General features: G+C 48.4%; 1 protein-coding gene across 1 annotated transcript in view; it reads right to left on the bottom strand.

Moving 5' to 3' along the window:
* Nucleotides 1-17,870: 17,870 nt before the first annotated feature.
* LOC137426023 (glycine receptor subunit beta) overlaps nucleotides 17,871-22,671 on the bottom strand; it is a 253,604-nt gene continuing 248,803 nt past the window's right edge. The window contains exon 11 of the mRNA XM_068114744.2: nucleotides 17,871-18,188. Within this exon, the coding sequence (XP_067970845.2) occupies nucleotides 17,871-18,188 (318 nt within the window). The remainder of the gene's footprint in view (nucleotides 18,189-22,671) is intronic.

Here is a 22,671-nt window from a genome sequence, read left to right as displayed (position 1 = left end):
CTGTAATGAATTGTGGCACAATAATAAAATATTTACCAAAAATACGTTTTGGATCTGCAGGTCTGGAAAATCGTGCAATATACCAGGCCTGTGTCAAAGCAATCCGGCCCTCCTTAGGAACTTGGCAGTCAAGGAAGTGGCACAATTGCTTGCCTACAGAATACCCCTTCCAACCTAACTGGAAAGCCTATTATCACATACTTATTCCAAAGAAAACTGCCGACCTGTCGTGGAGGTTGGCACATTGGGTATTACCCACCAATAAGCTCTTGCATGTTTTTTCTTCGGAAATATCTGAGCATTGTCCCTTCTGTGGTGCTCTTGAGACCGTGTCACATGCTTATGTTGAATGTGCGCGCTTGATTCCTTTATTTGGTTTGCTGCATGAAATGTGCATGAAGCTTTCTTTAAACTTTACTTTGAATTCTTTCATTTTTTGCTTTGCCTCAAACACACACCAAATAGAAGTGGCCCTAGCGAACTTTCTCGTTGCCATGGCAAAGAAAGCAATATATCGCACGAGGAAAATGCAAATTGAAAATCCTACAAGATGTACAGATAACCTCCCGGCCTGTTTTAAAGGACTTGTTTTTGCCCGGATTAAAACAGAATTTTGTTTCTATACATATATGGATAAAGTATTGATCTTCAAAAGTATATGGGCATTGAATAATGCACTTTGCTCTGTGCAAAATGGTGTGCTGATCACAGATTGATCACTCCTCAAGCACGATATGATTTCTTTGTGAGGAGCAAAACACTTTATTATTTTTTTCCTGTTCCCTTTCTTGATGTACTAATGGTCTTCATGTAAATGTTCCCTTTTAAATGGTTTTGCTTGTTTTTTTTACCTCTGATTTGTGAAATGCTTTGTGAAATGGTTGTATTTATACGTTTTACAAAATATACTTTTTGATATTTTTGTAATAAAAGGATGTAAAAGTCAAAGTCTCTCTCTCTCTCTCTCTCTCTCTCTCTCTCTCTCTCTCTGTCGCCACCTGTCGGCTGTCGGTGCGTTGGGTGTGGCGTCATGGCAGCTGTGAGCAACTGCTCTGTGTTTTGGTGAGCCCGTTGCGTTTTTCCTCCCCTGCACCCCCCCTCTCCCTTCCCCTCCCCTGCACCCCCCCTCTCCCTTCCCCCCTCCCCCTCTCCCTTCCCCCCTCCCCCCTCTCCCTTCCCCCCCTCCCTTCCCCCCCTCCCCCCTCTCCCTCCCCCCCCTCCCCCCTCTCCCTTCCCCCCCTCCCCCCTCTCCCTTCCCCCCTCCCTCTCCCTTCCCCCCCTCCCTCTCCCTTCCCCCCCTCCCTCTCCCTTCCCCCCCTCCCTCTCCCTTCCCCCCTCCCTCTCCCTTCCCCCCCTCTCTCTCCCTTCCCCCCCTCCCTCTCCCTTCCCCCCTCCCTCTCCCTTCCCCCCTCCCTCTCCCTTCCCCCCTCCCTCTCCCTCCCCACTCCCTCTCCCTCCCCCCCTCCATCTCCCTTCCCCCCCTCCCTCTCCCTTCCCCCCCTCCCTCTCCCTTCCCCCCCTCCCTCTCCCTTCGCCCCCTCCCTCTCCCTTCCCCCCCTCCATCTCCCTTCCCCCCTCCCTCTCCCTTCCCCCCTCCCTCTCCCTTCTCCCCCTCCATCTCCCTTCCCCCCCTCCCTCTCCCTTCCCCCCCTCCCTCTCCCTCCCCCCTCCCTCTCCCTTCCCCCCCTCCCTCTCCCTTCCCCCCCCTCCCTCCCCCTTCCCCCCCTCCCTCCCCCTTCCCCCCCTCCCTCCCCCTTCCCCCCCTCCCTCTCCCTTCCCCCCTCCCTCTCCCTTCCCCCCCTCCCTTCCCCCCCTCCCCCCCCTCCCTTCCCCCCCTCCCTCTCCCTTCCCCCCCCTTCCTCCCCCCTCCCCCTTCCCCCCCTTCCCCCCCTTCCCCCCCCCTCCCCCTTCCCCCCCTTCCCCCCCTTCCCCCCCTCCCTCTCCCTTCCCCCCCCTCCCTCTCCCTTCCCCCCCCTCCCTCTCCCTTCCCCCCCCTCCCTCTCCCTTCCCCCCCTCCCTCTCCCTTCCCCCTTCCCCCCCCCTCCCTCTCCCTCCCCCCCTCCCTCTCCCTCCACCCTCCCTCTCCCTTCCCCCCCTCCCTCTCCCTTCCCCCACCTCCCTCTCCCTTCCCCCCCTCCCTCTCCCTTCCCCCTTCCCCCCCCCCTCCCTCTCCCTCCCCCCCTCCCTCTCCCTCCACCCTCCCTCTTCCTTCCCCCCCTCCCTCTCCCTTCCCCCCCCTCCCTCTCCCTTCCCCCCCCTCCCTCTCCCTTCCCCCCTCCCTCTCCCTTCCCCCCCCTCCCTCTCCCTTCCCCCCCTCCCTCTCCCTTCCCCCCCTTCCCCCCCTTCCCCCCCCTTCCCCCCCTCCCCCTTCCCTCCCCCTCGCTCTCCCTCCCCCCCCCTCCCCCTTCCCCCCCTCGCTCTCCCTCCCCCCCCTCCCTCTCCCTTTCCATCCTGTGTGCTTCAGCATTGTGTTTTCATCCGTTCTGCACCCTTGTCTTCGAGAGAGAGAGGATTGTGAGCGGGCCCATTTTGGGTGCGGCCTACTGGCTTTGACGGCGCTTTGTAAGCCATTTTTTGTGCTTATAATGCACGTTTATTACTTACTTTAGTTCAATTATTTTAGGTTTGATACCTTCTTGTCCGGTTCGGACAAGGGGGGAGGGGGGAAATTTGATCTGTTTGTTGGTGTTCGACAAACATTGGGTTCTCTCGGTTCTTGGCTACGAACTTTTCTTTGGTCGAGTTAGAATGGCGGGCGAACGTTTCCGCATTGATACGTACGAATCGCTAACTCGTAAACACGGGCTAGCTTGTGTTCCTCCCAACGAGGTGGAAATTAACGATGTGCTTTCCGCCATTGGAAACATCGTTGGTGCACACAGTATTCGCGCTGCCTCTCGTATGAATAAGAAATTTGTCGTTTTTTTGTCCGAGGAGCACATGGTAGCGAGTGTAGTTGAACAAGGCTTGTTCATTGAACCGAACACGTTCCTCTCTGTGTTCGCTTTACAAGCCCCGACGGTAAAGATTAACATCAGTAATATCCCGCCATTTATTAGAAATGAGGATTTACGTGAACAATTAAACAAGTTCGGTAAGGTCGTATCGAGGATTTCGATGGTGCCGATGCGAAATGTTTGCGATCGATTCAAACATGTCATGTCCTTCAAGAGAGTGGTGTACATGATACTGCCTGCACATGTAAAAACGCTCAATGTCGTGTTGAGTGTGAAAATCAATGGCTTCGAATACAAAATGTATGCCTCCCCGGAGGCTATGACGTGTTTCGGGTGTGGGGCTTACCTGCATGTGAGGAGTGCCTGCCCCAATGCGGTTACACCGCAGGAAAGCGGAGGATTGGTGAGGAGCGACTACTCTTCACCGCACACTGACAGGGAGGAGGCGGATCGAGCGGTTAAGCCACCCACCGCACCGACTGCGGTGAGCGAAGCGCGAGACCCGACCACCCCGACCAGGGGGGAAGTGATAGATTTAGAACGTGAGGTGACTAAATCCGCCCCCCCACCTAAGGTGGGAATGAAAGTGGTTGAACCCTCTCCCATTTCGTCCACTGTACACGACAGTGCGGACGATAACATGGAAGTATCCGGAGCGGACACCAGGAAAAAAGGTCAGAAGCATTCAAGTGATGAATCCTGTGATTCCAAAGAAAAACAAAATAAGATTCAGATCGTGTCCGGCTCGCAGGACCTCCAGGGTGAGGTCTACACCGGAAACTCCTTGGCGGTAATGGAGGTGGTACCGGAAGTGTGTGTACGTGAGGAAGATTCGCTTGCACCACTTGCCGAGATTCTGTATGACCCGGAAAATAGTCGATCCTCTCAGGATGTGGTAAGTCCTTGTCCTGATAACCAAACTCCGTCAGACGAGTTAGCAGCTGGATCTGCTCGTGAGGAAAAAATAGATAAAGGGGAAAGTCTATGCGACTGTGAGGATAACGTTAACCCTGCCCTGGCAGATAAAAATGAAAGGGATGATGAGGTGGGGGACATACTTATAGCCACAGGGGATATGGTAAATCTGGAAGGGTCTGCAAAGAGCAAGGAGGTCCTTGACCCTGTAGAATTGCTGTTTCCAAAACTAAGTATTCAACAAATAGTAGGAAAAGGTGCAGATCAAGATGAAGCACTTGATTCTGATGAAACCTCTTCTACTCCACTCTTTAGTGCTTTAAGTGCTCAAGAGAGTGAGGCGGGTGATGACAACACCATCACCATGGTTTCTCAAGAAAATGTTATCAAGTTCCTTGAAGAAACGTTCAGGAAAAGACATGTAAAAATCAAAGACTACTTTCCGAATCTGCATGATTTTATTTTGACTGCAAAGAACATGATTCGCGAACCCTATCAGGTTAACATGTCAGAACCTCAATTCCAGAGGCTAAGAAAATGTGTAACTCGAGCGGGCAAGGAACTTCATGAATAGTTAACAGAATGGAGATAAAAGTAGCATCCTTAAACATCAACGGTGGTCGCAGTTGTGTGCGTCACCTCCAGGTGTTTCACATGTTTCAGAATGAAAAAATTGATGTGCTGATGTTACAAGAGACGCACGCAAATCAGTCTTCTGAGGTTGAGTGGCGTAAAATCTTTAAAGGTTGTCACTTTTTCTCCAGTGCTTTCGTTGATGCCAAGGCTGGTGTGGCAGTCGTGTTGCATCCTAGACTCCAGCCGTTGGAGATCAGATGTAGAGAAATTTGCAAGGGCCATTTAGTATCTGTGGAGTTTGTCAGCGGTAACCAAAAGATTTGCACAACTAATGTATACTGCCGTAGTGCTAACTCTGCAAGAAGTGCTTTTCTTCACAAGTTAGCAGGTTTTTTAAGCACTATTGACCTGTCCATGTTGGTTTGTTTGGGGGGAGACTACAACTGTACCCTCAACCCACAACTTGATAGAAACACTCCTGAGCCTCATCCACCGAGTGCAAGGCCCTTGGCACAGCTCATTAAAAAAAATTCAACTTGTGGATGTGTGGCGGGTACAGAACCCTAACATCCGGCAGTACACGTGGGTTTGTGCCGCAATAAATCTTTTGACAATGGCTCGTTTGGATAGAATTTATGTCAACCATGATAAGGTAAATCTTGTCAAGAATTCTTATATAAGGCCATCTGGTTTTTCTGATCATCACATGGTCGTCGTTGTATGTGGCTTACCTCATCACGTTTGTAGAGGTGCATATTGGACTTTCAATGTCAAACTTTTACAAAGTGAGCATTTCAAAGAAGCATTCAGAATGGTATGGAAAGAATGTGGAATGCAAAAGTTTTCTTACCTAAATTTAAGGCAATGGTGGGATTGCACAAAATCCCAAATTAAGTGTTTTTGCCAGCAATACTGTCGTTATAATACCTGTAACACACTCGGTGTGATAACTGCCTTAAAAAACGATATACTTTATTGTGAGCAGAAATCTGGAATGTCCAACGAAAATGTCCAGCAGTTGTCAGAGAAAAGAACACCACTGGCTGAAATGGTGAAAGAGCGTGCATCTGGTGCTTTCGTCCAACTGCGAATGGACAATATCCAACTTGACAAACCAAACAAAGACTTTTTCAATTTGGAAAAGACAGCCAAGATCCCTCAACAAATTCACGCTTTGCGCTCTTCTGCCAGTGCGCTTCTGTCTTCTCAAAGTGACATCAAGAATGAATTACGAAACTTTTATTCAAAGCTGTTTGCCTTGAGAACGGTGAACCAGGAAAACAGAAACGGGATGTTTGAACTGCTCCCATCTCTGTCTGAAGACCAGCAACAACAACTGGAGCCTGGCATCTCTCTCGGAGAATTTACTGCTGCTCTTAAAGGAATCCAAGATGGGAAAGCCCCAGGACTTGACGGCCTCCCAGTTGAATTTTACAAGGCCTTTTGGGACATTCTAGGCCCTACTCTACTTGACATCTTTCATGATAGCCTTGAACAAGGTGAATTGCCATTAAGTTGCCGGAGGTCAGTTTTGTGTCTCCTTCCTAAAAAAGGGAACTTGCAAGACGTCACAAATTGGCGGCCGGTGTCACTCCTAAATACGGACTATAAAATATTGTCGAAGGCGCTCGCGATATGTCTAAAGGAAGTCATCCCCCTTTTGATTGATATTGATCAGTCTTATTGTGTTCCCGAACGTTCTATTTACGATAACATTTTTTTGGTGAGAGACTTGATCAGTCTCGGTCGGACTACATCTCATGGTTTTGGTTTGGTTCTTTGAGATCAAGAAAAAGCTTTTGACAGTGTTGACCATTCTTTTTGGTTTCCTGTACTAAGGAGAGCTGGTTTTGGACAAAATTTTGTTTCCCATGTTAAGTTGTTGTATGAAAATGCATCCTGTCTGTTGAAGGTAAACAACAGCTTATGTCACCCTTTTCCCTTTCAGCGAGGCATCCGTCAGGGCTGCCCGCTTTCAGGTATGCTCTACAGTCTCTCGGTCGTACCTTTACTAGCTTTGCTCCGCAACTCAGTGGAAGGAGTCTCCTTAACAAAAAACTACAAAATTGTCACTTCAGCTTATGCGGATGACATCTGTGTTGCTGTTTCCAGCCAAAATGATGTGGGTGAGGTCTCTCGATGTCTGTCCCAGTTTGAGCTCACTTCCACGGAAAAAGTAAATTGGAACAAAAGTGTTGCCTTGTGGGTGGGCCCCAGTCTGCCTTCCTCAGCTCTGCCTGTGTTACCAGGTGGAATGCAGTGGAATAAAGAGGGGTTTACATATTTAGGGTTATTTCTAGGAGTCCAAGCATATGAACAAAAAAATTGGGAGGGTTTCTTGGAAAGAATTAAGCAGAAACTAGATGGATGGAAACGGTTGCACCACCTTCTATCGCTTAAGGCAAGGGTGACAATAATAAATAACCTGGTGGTCCCATTTATTTGGCATAAAGTTATCCCCCTACAACTTCCGAGATACTTGATCACAGGCATTCAGAGGGTTCTAACTCAGTTTTTCTGGGGAGGCCACCATTGGCTTGGACGAGACGTGGTGTGCAGACCCCAAAATGCAGGTGGCCAAAGCTTGATACATGTCCCGAGTCGGATAATGGCTTTCCGCATGTTGACGATTGTTACATATTTATGGGAATGTATGTGAATTACTATTCAGGTCTTTGCTTATCAATGTGTAGTCGATTAAGGGTTGTTGTGGTTGGAGGGTCAGGAGCCCTTCTGGAAAAAGAGACCGGAAACGGAAGAAGAAAGACACGAGGTCGAGAGAAGCGACGAGGATTCTTCTTCCTCGCCCCGCTCCGACGAGAGGTGGGATCGATATTGAGCCGTGTGGAAAAGCGGCGTTCCCAAGCCCGTCTGGCGAGAGGAGTTACCGGGACGGGTACCTACCCGGTGGACACGTCAAGCTGCCGTGGGGCCGTGCACCGACCCAGCGTCTGGCACCGTTCGGGGCACCGTCTACAAAGACGCGTACGGGTCGCACGTTGGGGCCTAACACGCGTGGCAAGCGGCGTGTGGCTTTTGCCTGCTTTACAGTACCCGCTTCGCGTGGCCAGGAGGGGGCTGCAGCCCTCGGAGAATTTTGACATATTTACGATATGTCCCGGTACGATACCCGCCCGGTGGAAAAACGTCCACCCGGGGTTCGTTCAACCGCCCGAGTGCGGCGAAGCCGACCATCATCTTGGTCAGGAGGGGCCCAGAGACATTGTGAGGGACAGAGACCAAAGGGGGTCGTGAGTACAAAAGGGGACACACGTATGTAAGATGGCCATCTTAATCATCTAGGGGATTGATTGTTGAGTGTGAATTGTGGATGGTGGATTGCTCGGGGAATATATCCTTGATTGTATCATTGAAATTGTATGGTATCATTACCATTGAAATATATCATTGAAAATCAGTTTTCTCTTGGGTGGAATTCATAGGGATTGCGTTGCGAAAGCGCATATATAATACCACTTTCTGGCGAAGTTCCTCTCACGGTCCGGGGGTCACCGAGACCAGGTAGTCACCGAGGGGACCACGTAGCAGAATTGGGGGCTCGTCCAAATTACGATTTGCGGATTCGCAATTGGGTCTACGTCCGGGATTTAAAATTGTATAAAATAATAAAATAATATTTTTATTAATTAAAATTTATTAATTAAGTATTAATTGGTAAATTTTTGGGGAAATTGGGGGTAAAGTATTGGGTGAAGGTTAACAGGGGTTAACGATAGGCACCATGGCGTTTGTGGCACAGAACTTTGCGGTAACCCCGAGTGAGGCACAGTTCCGAGCGTTACTAAAGTCGGACCTCTTGAAATTGGCCAAACATTTTAACTTGGAGGTCCGAACTAATTTGAGGAAGGCAGAGTTGCAGGCCACGGTGATACAATCTATGGTGGGATTAGGAACATGGGACGAGTTAGCCTGGGAGTGGCTACCCGAAGAACCAGAAGACGTTGAGCTCCGGAAACTGGAGTTGCAATTGCGGAGCCAGGAACGGATCAAAGAAGAAGAAAGGAAAGCAGAAGAGAGGAGAGAAGAGAAACAAGCACAGGAAAGGAGAGTGGAACGAGAACTCCAGGAAAGGTTAAAAGAAGAAGAAAGGAAAGCAGAAAAGGAAAGAGCAGAAGAAGAAAGGAAAGCAGAAAAGGAAAGAGCAGAAGAAGAAAGGAAAGCAGAAAAGGAAAGAGCAGAAGAAGAAAGGAAAGCAGAAAAGGAAAGAGCAGAAGAAGAAAGGAAAGCAGAGGAGAGGAGAGAAGAGAAACAAGCAGAGGAGAGGAGAGCTGCAAGGGAACTCGAAGCAGAGGAGAGAAAAGCAGAAAGGGAATTAAAGGAACGTGACATGGAGCTTCGGCAGGAAATTAAATTCAAGGAGCTGGAGTTAATGAGAGAACGGGGAGAGGCACCACCCTTGCTGACGGGGTCGACACCTAACCACAAAACCTGGGATGTGGGCAGACATGTGAGGCTGGTTCCACCGTTCAGTGAAAAGGAAGTCGCGAAATTTTTTCCACACTTTGAGAAAGTGGCTCGACAATTAAACTGGCCGGAGGAGGCCTGGACCATACTAGTGCAAAGTGTGCTGGTGGGAAAAGCTCAAGAGATTTATTTGGCGCTACCAATGGACCAATGTGCAGATTATGAGGTACTGAAGAAGCACATCCTCAAAGCCTATGAGTTGGTTCCGGAAGCTTACAGGCAAAAATTCAGGAATGCCAGGAAGAGGGAGAGTGAGACCCATGTGGAGTTTGCCAGAGTGAAAGAAAACATGTTTGATCGGTGGTGTGAGTCAAAAGGAGTCGGGAAAGACTTCGAAACATTGCGTGACTTGATCCTGGTGGAGGAATTTCAGCAGTGTGTCCATGAGGACATCAAAGTGTACCTGCAGGAAAAGAAAGTACCAAAGTTGTGGGACACAGCCACCATGGCAGATGAGTATGCCTTAACCCACCGAATAGGGGTCCACAAACCTAACTCCTCGCCTAGACTTCAGCAGGGGAGTTATGGAACACCCGGTGCGGAGAACGACCTTACATGGCGGCGGCCTCGAGATGATTATGGGGACAACTATGATACCCCAACTGTTAGAAATCAGAGGGCTACGGGCCCAAGACAAACTTATTTTTCGGGGGGCTCAAGGCCGACCCCGAGGTTCTCCCCAGGGCCTACTTGTGCTTTTTGCCATAAAACTGGACACTTGATGTCCCAATGTTACATCCGGAAAAGGGAGAACCCAGAACGGAATCAGTCTAGTGCGACTCCGAATGCACTGGCAAGTGTGAGAAATCATTCTTGGAGAGCAGAGCTGGGGGAAGATTCCCCTGTCAAAGGTACGGCGTCCCGGGAGAACCTTGTTCAGGAGGGCTACAAACATTTCATTTCAGAGGGGTTCGTGTCGCTGGATGGCGACCCGAGTAACCAGAAGCCAGTTAGGGTATTGAGGGACACGGGAGCCCACCAATCGTTGATGCTGGAGGGCATTTTGCCATTGTCGGAGAAGACGGCAACTGGGGTTAGTGTGCTTTTACAGGGGGTCGGGGGCTATGTTAAAGCTCCGCTTCATGTCATCCAGTTGAGTTCTGAGTTGGTATCAGGGCCGGTCACCGTAGGCTTACAAGCCACCCTTCCTGTGGAGGGAATCTCTTTTATTATCGGGAATGATTTGGCCGGGGGGCGAGTTTCGGGTAATCCAATAATGGTGGACAAGCCCAGTAAGAAAAATAACACCACTCGGTTAGAGATGGAGATTCCGGGTATCTTTCCATCCTGTGCAGTGACTCGGGCTATGGGTAGAAAGCACGCGGAAGAGAAGGAGGAAGAAAGAGAGGGGGAGTTGGAACCCTTAGAGGTATGGGAAGACAACTCAGAAAAGGGAAATAACCAGGGGAGGGATTCCCAGGAATTTCGAGAAATGGTAGTGTCTGGAACGAAAGGGGACGTGGAGTGTCCGTCGGAGACCGCGGGGAACGAAGTGGAGCAAACCGCGCTGGTCCGAAGGAGACAAGTGGAAGAGCAACACGAAGACTCGGAGATCCAGAGGTTAATTGAGAAAGCCGTTACGGAAGAAGAGGCTACGAAGATACCTGTGGGGTATTTCATGAAGGGGGAAACCCTAATGAGGAAATGGAGGCCACCGGAGGTGCCCGCAGACGATGAGTGGAAAGTTCACTATCAGATTGTGGTGCCACCGCTGTACCGGAAGGAGATATTGAGTTTGGCACATGAGACCCCTTGGGCCGGGCACCTGGGAGTGAACAAGACCTGTGACAGGATATTGGTACATTTTTTCTGGCCGGGATTGCGACGGGATGTGGCGGAGTTCTGCAAGTCCTGCCATTCTTGTCAGCTGGTGGGAAAGCCGAATCAAAAAATCCCACCCGCCCCGTTAAAGCCAATTCCAGCTTTTGAAGAGCCATTCAGCCGAGTCATTGTGGACTGTGTGGGCCCTTTACCCAAAACCAAAGCTGGACATCAATACTTACTGACCATCATGTGCGCATCCACCAGGTTCCCCGAGGCAGTGCCTCTGAGGAAAATAACGGCGGCAGTTATTGCAAAGGCCTTGATTAAATTTTTCACTTTGGTTGGTCTACCTAAGGTCATCCAATCTGATCAGGGTTCCAATTTCATGTCCACACTTTTCCAGCAAGTGGTACACCTGTTGGGGGTGGAACAAGTAAGATCCAGCGCATACCATCCCGAGAGCCAAGGGGCCCTGGAAAGGTTTCACCAGACTTTAAAGAATATGATCCGAACGTATTGTTTTGAATGTGCCAAGGATTGGGATGAAGGGATACCCCTATTGTTGTTTGCGGCGAGGGAGTCCGTGCAGGATTCCTTGGGATTCAGTCCGTTTGAACTGGTGTTTGGACACGCAGTGCGGGGACCGTTGAAATTGGTGAAAGAACAGTGGTTACTACAGGAGTCCCGGACACCGATGGTGGAGTATGTGTCCACAGTGAAACACCGATTGGCAAAGGCGTGTGATGTGGCACGACGGAACTTGAGAATGGCCCAGGGGAAAATGAAGGAGAGACATGACAAGACCTCGCAGATAAGGAATTTCAGTCCTCAGGACCGGGTGTTAGTATTGCTGCCCGTTCCAGGTCAGCCCCTCCAGGCTAGATATTTCGGTCCTTATGCAGTGGAGGAGAGGGTGAATGAGACAGACTACGTGGTGACCACTCCCGACCGACGGAAAAAGCGACAGTTGTGTCATGTCAACCGACTGAAGAAATATCATGAGAGGGAACCGGTGGAAGACGTAGTTCCTGTCTCACCTGTCGTACCGGTGAAAATGGACGGAAACGCCGGTGTGAAGTTTGATAACTTGGATGACCAGGCCTGCCCCAAATTGACGAACACCGAAGTGTTGAGTCATTTGGATGAGAAGTTAGGTCATTTAACAAGGGAACAGCAAGGACAACTGTCCAGCCTAATGTTCGAATTTAAACATTTGTTCACCGATGTACCTGGTCGTACGGACTTAGTATATCATGATATCGAGGTGGGGGAGGCCACTCCAGTGAAACAACACCCCTATCGGATGAACCCGGTGAAGATGGAGTATCTTCGGAAGGAGATGCAATATATGTTGGACAATGACATCATCGAACCAAGCAACAGTGAATGGAGCTCCCCATGTGTGTTGGTTCCGAAACCCGATGGCAGCTTCCGGTGTTGTACAGATTTAAAACGGGTGAATGCAGTGACCAAGACCGACTCCTATCCGCTCCCGAGGATTGACGACTGTATTGATCGAATAGGCCCAGCTAAATTTGTTACCAAATTTGACTTGCTGAAAGGGTATTGGCAGATCCCTCTTACCGATAGAGCCAAAGAAATCTCAGCTTTGGTCACTCCGAATGGGTTATATCAGTACAAGGTCCTCCCTTTTGGGTTGAAGAACGGGCCGGCTACATTTCAACGACTGATTAATAGGCTCATTGCAGACCTGGAGGGGGTGGAGGCATATCTGGATGATGTAATCATCCACACCATGACCATGGAAGACCACATTAAGCAAATCCATGCATTTTTTCAGACGATGTCCGAGGCAGGTCTGACCATCAACTTAGCCAAGAGTGAGTTTGTAAGAGCACAGGTAGTGTTCCTCGGCCATGTAGTAGGGCAGGGTCAGGTACAACCAGTGACCGCCAAGGTAGAAGCTATCGATCGCTTCCAAGTCCCAAAGGGGAAGAAAGAGCTGATGAGATTCTTAGGTATGGCGGGGTGGTACCGGCGGTTCTGTAAGAATTTTTCGGATGTGGTAGCCCCTTTAACGAGTTTGTTGAGAAAGGAGACCCCATTCGTTTGGGATGGCAAATGTCAGGCGGCCTTTGCCCATGTCAAAGCGATACTAATGAGCTCTCCGGTCCTTACCGCTCCGGACTTTCAAGCACCTTTCAAGTTGGCCGTAGATGCAAGCGATGTGGGGGCTGGAGCGGTCTTGTTACAGGAAGATGAGGATGGGGTGGACCACCCCGTGTGCTACTACTCCAAAAAGTTCAATAAACATCAGGCAAATTATGCCACCGTGGAGAAAGAGACCCTGGCTCTCCTGCTAGGGCTTCAACATTATGAGGTGTATTTAGGAATCACGTCCTTTCCCATAAAGGTCTTTACGGATCACAACCCCTTAACCTTCATTCAAAGAATGAAAAATAAAAATCAGAGGTTGATGAGATGGAGTTTGGCTTTGCAGGGGTTCAACTTGGAAATTGAACATGTACGGGGCCGGGACAATGTCGTGGCGGACGCTTTGTCCAGAGTGAGTTAATCTGGGGGGGTTGTGGTGAAATTTTGTTGCTTTATTTTTAAGTGATAACTGTGCCCGGGGGGAACTGATAATGTGGGGGGGGTTGAGTTATCTGGTTTGTTTATCCAAGTTGGCCGGCAAAGAAAGTTTTTGCTGGGTTCAAACTTTCTTTCTTGAAGGGGGGGAGTGTTACATATTTATGGGAATGTATGTGAATTACTATTCAGGTCTTTGCTTATCAATGTGTAGTCGATTAAGGGTTGTTGTGGTTGGAGGGTCAGGAGCCCTTCTGGAAAAAGAGACCGGAAACGGAAGAAGAAAGACACGAGGTCGAGAGAAGCGACGAGGATTCTTCTTCCTCGCCCCTCTCCGACGAGAGGTGGGATCGATATTGAGCCGTGTGGAAAAGCGGCATTCCCAAGCCCGTCTGGCGAGAGGAGTTACCGGGACGGGTACCTACCCGGTGGACACGTCAAGCTGCCGTGGGGCCGTGCACCGACCCAGCGTCTGGCACCGTTCGCGGCACCGTCTACAAAGACGCGTACGGGTCGCACGTTGGGGCCTAACACGCGTGGCAAGCGGCGTGTGGCTTTTGCCTGCTTTACAGTACCCGCTTCGCGTGGCCAGGAGGGGGCTGCAGCCGGGGTTCCCGGTACGATACCCGCCCGGTGGAAAAACGTCCACCCGGGGTTCGTTCAACCGCCCGAGTGCGGCGAAGCCGACCATCATCTTGGTCAGGAGGGGCCCAGAGACATTGTGAGGGACAGAGACCAAAGGGGGTCGTGAGTACAAAAGGGGACACACGTATGTAAGATGGCCATCTTAATCATCTAGGGGATTGATTGTTGAGTGTGAATTGTGGATGGTGGATTGCTCGGGGAATATATCCTTGATTGTATCATTGAAATTGTATGGTATCATTACCATTGAAATATATCATTGAAAATCAGTTTTCTCTTGGGTGGAATTCATAGGGATTGTGTTGCGAAAGCGCATATATAATACCACTTTCTGGCGAAGTTCCTCTCACGGTCTGGGGGTCACCGAGACCAGGTAGTCACCGAGGGGACCACGTAACAACGATAAAGCGTTTATTGTATGGTGAGTGTGTCCCGTGGCGGCCTCTCACAAATGCTTGGCTGCAGGAAGCAGATGGGTTGAAGTATGACCGAGAGCTCTTCCTCATGGACCTGCAGCATGTCAACACGACTCTGCTCCCCGAGTTTCATCAAAGCCTTCTGAATGCCTGGCAAGTCCTTGGAATACAACGATTAGAGGTGTCATCCGATGCCAAAAAATATATGCATGAGCCATTGGTTCTGAATCCTTTATTCCCTGAAATTTCAACCTCCAGGTCATTTATGCATTGCTTCACCAGTAATGGAATAAACAGAGTGCGAGACCTGATGAAGCCTTCCCTAAATGGATGGTTATCCACCGGCTCTCTCACATCAAAAGTGGGGGTTCGGTCATCGAGAATGGTGGACAAAGTTTTGAGAGTTGTGATTAAAACTTTCAGGGAATTAAATATCGGGTGGACTGGGGCAGATGAAGTGGTGGACTCTCGTCTCTATTTCCCCGAGCTCCAAATCACCTCAAAAAAACAACAGTGTGTCTTCTCAAATTCAGATGATTGTAGTGTGTTCCATGTGATGGGGAAAAAAGTTATTTATAGGATATGCCAAGAGGTGCTTATACCGGGTTTCACAAAACATTTAAAAAATCGGTGGGAGGAGATCTTTCCGGCTAGTTCGTTCCTATCTCCAGTGTGGAAAGAGATGTATAGGTCTCCAACTTAAATTCGAACTGGAGACTTAAATTGGAAATTAGTTCATCAGGCCCTGGTCACCAAACACTTACTTAATAAGTTTGATCCCTCTGTACAGAATGTTTGTCTTTTTTGTGAAGAGGCTGAAAATGTGACCCATGCTTTTGTGGAATGTAGGAGATTGGTAGGCCTACCCCTTTTTTGTTTCCTTCAACAGTTATTATATAAAATTTAAGTTTGTTTTTTCTGTTCCAATTTTTGTATATGGCATTGAAAGGAACACCAAGAGCAAGACAGCGGTCCCTTTCTTGAATTTTCTGTGCGGAATTGCTAAACTTGCAATTTATAAAAGTAGGAAGATCAAATTGAGTGGCAGAGATGAAAATGTGCTCTTTTGCTTTAAACGAATAGTGTCGGCCCGGATAAGTTTCGGCAGTGTGAACAACGATTTTTTTACAGATGAGGTGTTGTTTGTTTTTATAAATGTTACTTATGCTCAATGACCACATATATATATATATGTATATATATATATATATATATATATATATATATATATATATATATATATATATATATATGTATACATCTTTTTTGCTTGTACAACCTTTTTCTCTTGTAAAAAGTTGTGGTGTTTTCCGTGTGTGTTTTGATACTTTTATAATAAAAGCACACAAAAGTCAAGTCTCTCTCTCTCTCTCTCTGTCTCTCTCTCTCTCTCTGTCTCTCTCTCTCTCTCTCTGTCTGTCTCTCTCTCTCTCTACCTCTCTCTCTCTACCTCTCTACCTACCTCTCACTCTACCTCTCACACACACACACACTCCACTCTATCTTTCCCCTCTCCCGATTCTCTTGACATCCACGCCATTTTGTTACACTCACTCCGTTGCGTGCCTTTGCTTCATTGCAGCGATGTCCTCTGCAACGGCCGTTAATTTCCTTCATTTGTGACGAGCAGTGAATGCACAATTCAAATCAATGGAGCCCAACATTGGCGATGCGTTGGAGAAACAGCAATCTATAAAGTTTTATGCAGAAATACATAGAAATTAACTACAGTCTAATGCTCAATGTTCCGAACAGAATGCCACCATCGAATGCTCGGTTTAAGTGAAGAAAGTGTAAACGAGAATGAAAATGAGAATAGCCAAAAGGCTCGTTACAAGTAAATACTGATCGTTGCAGGATTTTCATGTTTACATTGTAAATATCCGTTAAAATAATGACAATAATAATATCGGCCACAGCGTGTGCACAGATGTGAAATACTGTATTAACATTGGAAATACACGCAGGGTATCATCATTGGCAAACCCGCGTAAAACCTCACGACGTATACAAACATGTATACATCGATGATCCGGCTTCATCATGCAAAGACCGCGCATGCACGCTGCGCTGGTCACGTGATCGCCCATGTAAGCGCATCTGAGGTGGCGACGATACAAAGTCACTCGGGAATTGTAAGAAACGTTCCAAAATATTAAAATCTGCCCTGCTGTGTCCTATAAGAGTGTGCTTTGTAATTATTATTCTAGGCATGTTTAGTACATTTGGCTTTTTTTCCTTATTGGGTGTTAGCAAATTGGTCTCACCGCTGTGACATCAAAGATCGAGTCACACGACACTACAATGGACGAAACGCTGCGTTGGCGTCAACGGTGATGCTTGTGAAACTATTGCGGTGTTTTTGCGTGTGCTCGACTCATGTTCCTGGGATCGATAATCATTTAATTCCAGCCCTCATTGCTGGTGTTGGCTTAGCGGTTAGTGTGCTGGCTTGGGATCCCAGGATCCTGGGTTTGTTGGCTTAGCGGTTAGGGTGCTGCCTTGGGATTCCAGGATCCTGGGTTTGTTGGCTTAGCGGTTACGGTGCCGGCTTGGGATCCGAGGATCCTGGGTTTGTTGGCTTAGCGGTTAGGGTGCAGGCTTGGGATCCTAGGATCCTGGGTTGGTTGGCTTAGCGGTTAGGGTCCTGGCTTGGGATCCAAGGATCCTGGGTTTGTTGGCTTAGCGGTTAGGGTGCCGGCTTGGGATCTGAGGATCCTGGGTTTGTTGGCTTAGCGGTTAGGGTGCCGTCTTGGGATCCTAGGATCCTGGGTTTGTTGGCTTAGCGGTTAGGGTGCCGGCTTGGGATCTGAGGATCCTGGGTTTGTTGGCTTAGCAGTTAGGGTGCCGGCTTGGGATCCTAGGATCCTGGGTTTGTTGGCTTAGCGGTTAGGGTGCCGGCTTGTGATCCTAGGATCCTGGGTTTGTTGGCTTAGCGGTTAGGGTGCTGGCTTGGCATCTGAGGATCCTGGGTTTGTTGGCTTAGCGGTTATGGTGCCGGCTTAGGATCCGAGGATCCTGGGTTTGTTGGCTTAGCGGTTTGGGTGCCGGCTTGGGATCCGAGGATCCTGGGTTTGTTGGCTTAGCGCTTAGGGTGCCGGCTTGGGATCCTAGGATCCTGGGTTTGTTGGCTTAGCGGTTAGGGTGCTGGCTTGGGATCCTAGGATCCTGGGTTTGTTGGCCTTTGCGGTTAGGGTGCTGGCTTGGAATCCTAGGATCCTGGGTTCAAATCCCGGTCGATCGCTGAGTTAACACCAGGTGGGTTGACTCAGCCTGTAATCCTTCCGAGGTCGGCAAATTGAGTACCAGTTCACTGGTAATTCCCTGTGTGTCGCAAAAAGTGACTAACAGGGTTGGTGGCAGGAAGTGTATTGGGCTGTAAAACATTGCTTCAAAAAGGGGACCAGGGTGCCCTAAAAAGGCCAACCCCTGCTCTGTGGGGAAAAATGGCCTCCAAAGGTGGTTCTTTTTTTCCTCATTGCATTTGAAAGGACTCCCGTTCAATTTAAAGGCAAAAGGTGCCGACGGAGGCGGCCGCCGTTAAGAAGCTACAACCCGCTTCTCACTCCCATAAGTAAACGGACCAGTAGACGATGTTGAAGAGGAAGAAGCAGAGTGGGAAAAGAGCTCGCGAGTAATGGTCGACGTGTTTCGCGGCTGGGGGAATGACCACTTTGGCCGGCCGGTGTCGTCCGGTGGGCTGCCTCGATCCGCCACAGTGAACGTGACCGTTGGGTCGCTTCGCGCTCCTCACGGGCTGCCCATAGCAGTCATAGTTGGTGAGTTTGAAGTCTTGCGGCAGGCTTCCCACGATGCTGAAGTCAGGCGTGCGCAGGTCAGAGCGCGACATGCACACTCGCTTGTAGCGTGCTTCAGCATCCTGATGGGGGGTACAAGGGCAGGGAGCCGGGATGGAGTGGGCAAGGGGGCAGAGAGAAGGTGATTTGGGGTAAATCCACCAAGAGTTCTATCGCTTGCTTTTCATTATTATTATATCTATTTTTGAAAAACAGAATCGAGGCTCATGTAAGAGCTAACTGCTAACACATTGAACATGAAAACATGCACAGACACATAAAACATACAATGAAGGCAGCGGGAGACAATAGGGGAGGGAGAGAGGGAAGCACACAAGCACAAAAACAGACGAGAACAAGGACGTCGGTAGATCTGTGGAAAGGGGAGGGTTGTGGGGGGGGGGGGGAGGGAGGAGTACATGGTATAAAGCAAATTAACACTACTAGGAATTTCAGGAAAGAAGTTGGGGATTTAATGAGGTGGATTTGGGGTGTTTTAACGGGGTAGAAAAGATCAAGGTTTTGGATTGGGGAAGACAAGAGATGGTGCTGAACAGCTGTTTTAAAGACCTGGAGGGAGGAGAGGGATTGAAGGGAGTGAGGGAGTTTGTTCCAGAGGTGGGAGAAACGAGGAATGAAAGAGTGAAGGTGAGCAGAGAGTCTTGATTTTGGCAATTTCACCAGAAGAGGGTTGCTCTGTCCTGAAGGAATATTTGGGGGACAGAGCAGGGGGAGCAAGGCCGGAGAAGAGTCGGTAGAAGACAGAAAGACCACCAACCTGCCTGCGGTGAGAGAGAGAGAAAGTCCCTGAGAATCAGCCTGAGAGAGAGAGACAGAGACAGAGAGAGAGAGAAAGAGACAACGTACGTACTCGTTTAGACAGTCACATGATGGGTTTACCTTGTCAGTTTAGATTTGTCGCAAACTCGAACGCTTGGGATTTGAATCAATTTTCTAGCATTGTATTTGCCAAGAAGACCACAACCTGTGTTTTGACGTCATAATATAGGCAAATAAATAGTCGCTCAAAATGAGACCTGGACTATTAAATGTACATCAAGATGGCCGAAATGGCTTCCCTGTTGATTATCAAATTTCCTTGAATACAGCTGGGTTTCTCATCCATTACATGTGCAATTCCACATTCCAAGAAACCCCTTGACAAATGTTCAAATTACCTTTCCCTTCCCCTAACTACAACTACCCCATATCCTATTCCTATTTCTCTGTCCCATTACCCAACTATACCTGACACACTCCTTCCCCTTCTCATTCTCTTTCCTCATTTAACCCTCCCTTGCCCACATAATAGGTCGGGGTCCTTAAATGTTCCAAAGCCAAACATTCTTTCCAATCTTGGTTCTTGGAAATATTGAATGCACTCGACAGAAACAAGGGCAGTAGTGAATACAAAACAGCCACATATACAGCTTATCCTACAATCCTAGGGGTTATATTTGTCTTGGAGGAATCGATTTATGACATTACAAATAATATTTTTAGAAACTTTAAACAAAAGCATACTTTTGAAGATCAGCTTTTCTCGTTTTCTTTCATTGCCTCCGCATTGCTCCCATCCTTCCACGCATCCTTGACAGTCAGGTCAATGAGCTGCCATCTTGGCTTTTCCCCTTGCGAGGTTTCAGCAATCGTGCAGGGAATTTGCATTCAGGTTAGGACTCCAGTACGTGACGGCCTACTCTGTCGGAAGGATACAATGACATCTTTTTAACCTTCACAAGCGAGTACGGACAGCTCCACAATTCTGTGCATGGAAGGAACATCACAAGTCCCAGGATTGTTCAGAATGCTCTAGATTGTAGAATTTGAAGATCGTCATCAGGCGATGGCCCTAATAACGACGCATGACATCACCTTCCAAATGCCTGATTTTTGAAAAAATTTAATCGCATGAAATTGGCGAGACCCGTTCAGTCCAAAAATATTACAACTGTCCTCTAAACACACGATTGTACCGCCATTACCTGCACTCGGCTCACCATGACTTGAAGGAGATGGCAATACGCAGTCTACGCAAGCATCGTGGCCCACTGGGAATCGGCGGTAGGGAAGCATTCCAAGTCAACATGCATGGCAATATCTAACAGAGGAGCACAAAAATGCCCTTGCATGTCATTTTCAGGTCAATTTCAGGTGAACCACCAGAGACGGAGAACTTCCCGTAGGTGGCTGCAGTGTTTGAATGATTAGAGGGAAAGTCGTTTCCTCATTATGGAAGGACATTTTGTTTATGCACGGATCGTGTCCTTTTTAATCAAGACAGCTTTTGCATCTTGTGCAATCTCTTTGTTTACTATGTTCGCAAGGTTTTCCAGAAACAGCAGAATTTACTAAATTGGATGCTTGCTCTTTCTAATAGGTGTTACACTATATTTGTATAGTACAAAACAAAAGAGCATCCCTTTTCGTCGACGGGAGCGGTTCTTGCCTAGTATACGGTGAGAGACTTCCATGCTGCCTGCTTGCCTTGCATATGGAGTATTGAGCGAATTTTGATTGTTGATGCAGAATAACAGTTTGACATCTTTCACTCATTGCATCGCCTGTTGATCCATGAGTTCATGCACTTCATCTGTATAAGGCCCTGGAGAGTTGTTGTTATTGTTGTTGTATACCCAGAGAACCCCCCCCCCCCCCCCCCCCGCCTTCACAAAGTCAGGCCCACGACAGAAATTGAGTTAGAGAGAGACACAGAGACAGACACAGAGACAGACAGACAGAGACAGACAGAGACAGACAGAGAGGAGAGAGAGGGAGGAGAGAGAGGGAGGAGAGAGAGAGGAGAGAGAGAGGAGAGAGAAAGAGAGGAGAGATAGAGAGGAGAGAGAGAGAGGAGAGAGAGGAGAGAGAGAGAGAGGAGAGTGTTACGTATTCGTCACTTCCATTGTTGTGGTTTTCATCCACTGTAAATATTTTTGATTCCATGCACTATTATTGTTGTCGTTTAAGGGAGCTAGAGGTTACTATTTTCAAAAGGTAAAAAAGTCAATGTTTTAAATGAAGCCGGAACCGGACGACGACGAAGAGGAGGAGGAGGAGGAGGCGGAAAAGGCGGAGCGAGTGAGTCGGGGAAGAAGCCTAGCTGCTTCGAGGTCTGGAGCAAACGTTGACGAACGGAGGTCACTAGCGAACTTCGGGTTTCCCGCGAAAGGGATTCTTGCGACAGAGTTGTTGTCGCTGTGACAGATCTACCTGTGTGTCAGGTTTTGCGGTTGATTCCGAGGAGAATCATCGTCGTGCCTTTACGCCTCGAGAACGGGCCATCGTCCATTTAGACCCGTGCGCTTTGCGCATCGCGCAAGGTTTTTCGCTTTGCTTCAACCATTTTCACCGCATCCAGACGTTTATCTGGTGTGTGTGTGTAACATGGATTTTGAAGGTAAATCTGTGGTTCGCCGGTTTGGAGCCGGGAAACGTCCATACCCGAGGGTGTGATTTCCCCATCGCTTTGAGGGCACCTTTGCGCAGCTTTGGCAGCGTGACTGTGACTGTCATCCGAACGGGATTCTGGTCTCGAGTGGACATCGTTCTGACGATCGCTGGAGCGGATCGACTTGGGATTGATGCCGGAATAGAGACATTGGGGAATGTTCTTCTTTTCACTCACTTGGAGCACAGTGCGTTATATTGTACGAACCTGATGGTACCATCATAGGAAATATATATTGGTTGTACAAGTGATTGCTATTGTTGTTGTGCTGTTATTCTTGTGTGATCTTAATACAATATTTGTTTGTTGGTAACAATTGGTGTGGCTTCACCATTGATCTTTGACATACAGAATAACACATTTTTCTGCCGTGACTCCTCTCGGGGCTCGGAGGTACACCGTGACCGGGGGTTTGGGAGGAGCACGTAACGGGAATTGGAGGCTCGTCCGGGATTGGCCCAAATTGAAATTGTGGGCTCGTCTATGCTGATTAAATTCCTAAATCTCATCCGGGATTAAATTCCCTAACATTCGTCCGGGATAGAATTCCCTAACATTCCCAAAATCCCCAAATTTGGAATTTTTCTAACTTTCCCAAATTTTTCAAAAAAAAAAAAAATTGAAATTTTTTGTGTGAAGGTTAACAGGTGTTAACTGATAGTCACCATGGTGTTTGATGCAGAAAGGTTTGCGGCATCCCCTAATGAGGCACAGTTCCAAGCGTTAAAAAGATCGGAACTCTTGATATTGGCCAAATATTTTACCTTGGATGTCCGAGCTCATATGAAGAAAGCAGAGATGCAGAAATTGGTGGTAGAATCTCTGGTGGGACAAGGAACATGGAAAGAGGTAGCCTTGGATTGGTTACCCGAGGAAAAAGAAAATGTGGAGCTCCAGAAAATGGAGATGCAACTGCAGAGCCAGGAAAGGGTAAAAGCAGAGGAAAGGAAAGAGCAGAACAGGAATGAGAACTCGAGAAGAGAAGAGCCGAGGAAAGGAGAGCTGAAAGGGAACTCAAGGAAAGAAGAGCATAACAGGAACGAGAACTCGAGGAGAGAAGAGCAGCGGAAAGGAGAGCTGAAAGGGAACTCGAGGAAAGAAGAGCATAACAGGAA

This window comes from Myxine glutinosa, chromosome 4 (assembly GCF_964187855.1).
Source record: "Myxine glutinosa chromosome 4, kmMyxGlut1.1, whole genome shotgun sequence".
NCBI lineage: Eukaryota > Metazoa > Chordata > Myxini > Myxiniformes > Myxinidae > Myxine > Myxine glutinosa.
Note: the sequence above shows the minus strand (reverse complement) of the source record. Positions and strands in the feature narration are given on the sequence as shown.